General features: G+C 36.1%; 1 protein-coding gene across 2 annotated transcripts in view; it reads right to left on the bottom strand.

Moving 5' to 3' along the window:
• Positions 1–1,708, bottom strand: part of LOC119581889 (2,4-dienoyl-CoA reductase, mitochondrial-like) — a 6,830-nt gene that overhangs the window by 4,280 nt on the left and 842 nt on the right. For both annotated transcript variants that reach the window (XM_037930049.1, XM_037930050.1), the window contains exons 2-3: positions 394–605; positions 28–208 (exon numbers count right to left, since the gene is read on the bottom strand). In XM_037930049.1, coding sequence (XP_037785977.1) covers positions 28–208; positions 394–605 — 393 coding nt within the window. The remainder of the gene's footprint in view (positions 1–27; positions 209–393; positions 606–1,708) is intronic.

Below are 1,708 nucleotides of genomic sequence, written 5' to 3'. Positions count from 1 at the left end.
AACCCAAACACATAAAATGCAACTCACTGAAATGAAGTTGCCTGCAGCATTGTTAATGACTATGTTTGGAAGACCAAACTTAGCTTCACATGCATCAAAAGCAGCTTTGACTGCATCTGGATTGCGCACATCCATCTGCACAGGTAAGACTGGATTGCCTGTCTGGCTAGCGATTTCGCCAGCTGTTGTTTCTAGCACAGGTAGTCGCCTGGGAAACAAAATACATAAAAAAAGAGGAAAAAACAGAGGGAGAGTGTAAACAAGACAAAACAAAGGCCTATTCCTATTACAAACACCTTATACTTATTACTAAAGGTTGTATGAATTGACACTACTAACTATTAATTGCAACATCATGAAACTTGTAAGGTAATTAAGAAAATAAAAGCACACCTAGCAGCAATGACCACATTTGCACCAAGAGCACTCAGCATGGTAGCCATTCCTTTGCCCAGGCCTGTGCCCCCTCCTGTGATGAAGGCAGTTTTGCCCTTGAAGGTATCCTTGGGTAACATAGGTGTCTTAACAACAGGGAAGTGCTTGGCCTGGGGTCCTTCTCCTTCCTTAGCCTGGGAGCCTGCAGATGTGTGCAAAGTTTGAAGTCTCTGGAATAGAATATGCATGCCAGTGCTTTGCTGCTTGAAGATCACCAATGCAAAATTAGTTAATACTTTTTGGAAAACATTGTACAAGTCTTTGTCATTTTAATATCTGAACAGCTTAAAGGATATTTAGTTAACGCAAAATTGTTGTAACATGGAATAACTTTAACCATACAATGAGAAACAAGCCAAGCCATGAGGAATAATCCTGACAAGGGGAAATGACTATGCCAGTGTCCATGACACTGACTATAATTTGATGGATTACATACATCAAATGTTGTCCTGAATTTTGTGAAAATTGTTATTTTCAAGATATCTAATTCAACATTTAGGTGCTACACCAAAGATAAATGTCAATTCACAAAACAAAAATTCATGAAAGGATAAATTATGCCATAATTGGTCCTCAGAAATTACATAATATCTCTTTTCATTTTCCCTTCATGATACCCTCACTCTCTATAGCAACCATTATCAGGCAATCACTTGAACAAGATTAGAGATTAAATGTTAAGTCCAAACTTAAGGTTGTAAGATACACAGTAATATCCTTTATTGGGAGATATAATTTACTTAAATCTTTAATTATATGATATTAACGTGGTGAACAGAAAGATTCCATAATGTGAAATGGTCTAAACACTTGTAGTTAATCAAATTAATTTGCATTTCTTCAAGCAAATTTGCTAATCAAGCACACTTGCAAGTTCACTTCCTGGCCTATGAGCCCAACAAGCATGGCAACAGTTATGTATGTATAAGGAGAGGTCATTTTTCTATTAAATGTGTTCTTTGCAGAAAGAGTCATCTCTTACAGCAATAACAAATACTGTGGAGACGTTTGCCCTGAAGTGCTATTCTCTTAACTAGCCAAGTCTTCTTCTTCCAATGATATTGACATGAGTTTGGAAAGTTATTTACCAGAATTCATCCACTGACAACAGTTGTTTAACAAAATTACTTCTGACAAACTCATATGTGCAATTTCTGTTGATAACTTTCAGTGAATAAGTATCTTTGACTTTCTCTTTTCTCAAATATATATTTTCTTGACAGACATTTTTGTAAGTGCATGGCTAAACCTTTCTAAATATTAATGGCAA

This window comes from Penaeus monodon, chromosome 15 (genome assembly GCF_015228065.2).
Source record: "Penaeus monodon isolate SGIC_2016 chromosome 15, NSTDA_Pmon_1, whole genome shotgun sequence".
Taxonomy (NCBI): domain Eukaryota; kingdom Metazoa; phylum Arthropoda; class Malacostraca; order Decapoda; family Penaeidae; genus Penaeus; species Penaeus monodon.
Note: the sequence above shows the minus strand (reverse complement) of the source record. Positions and strands in the feature narration are given on the sequence as shown.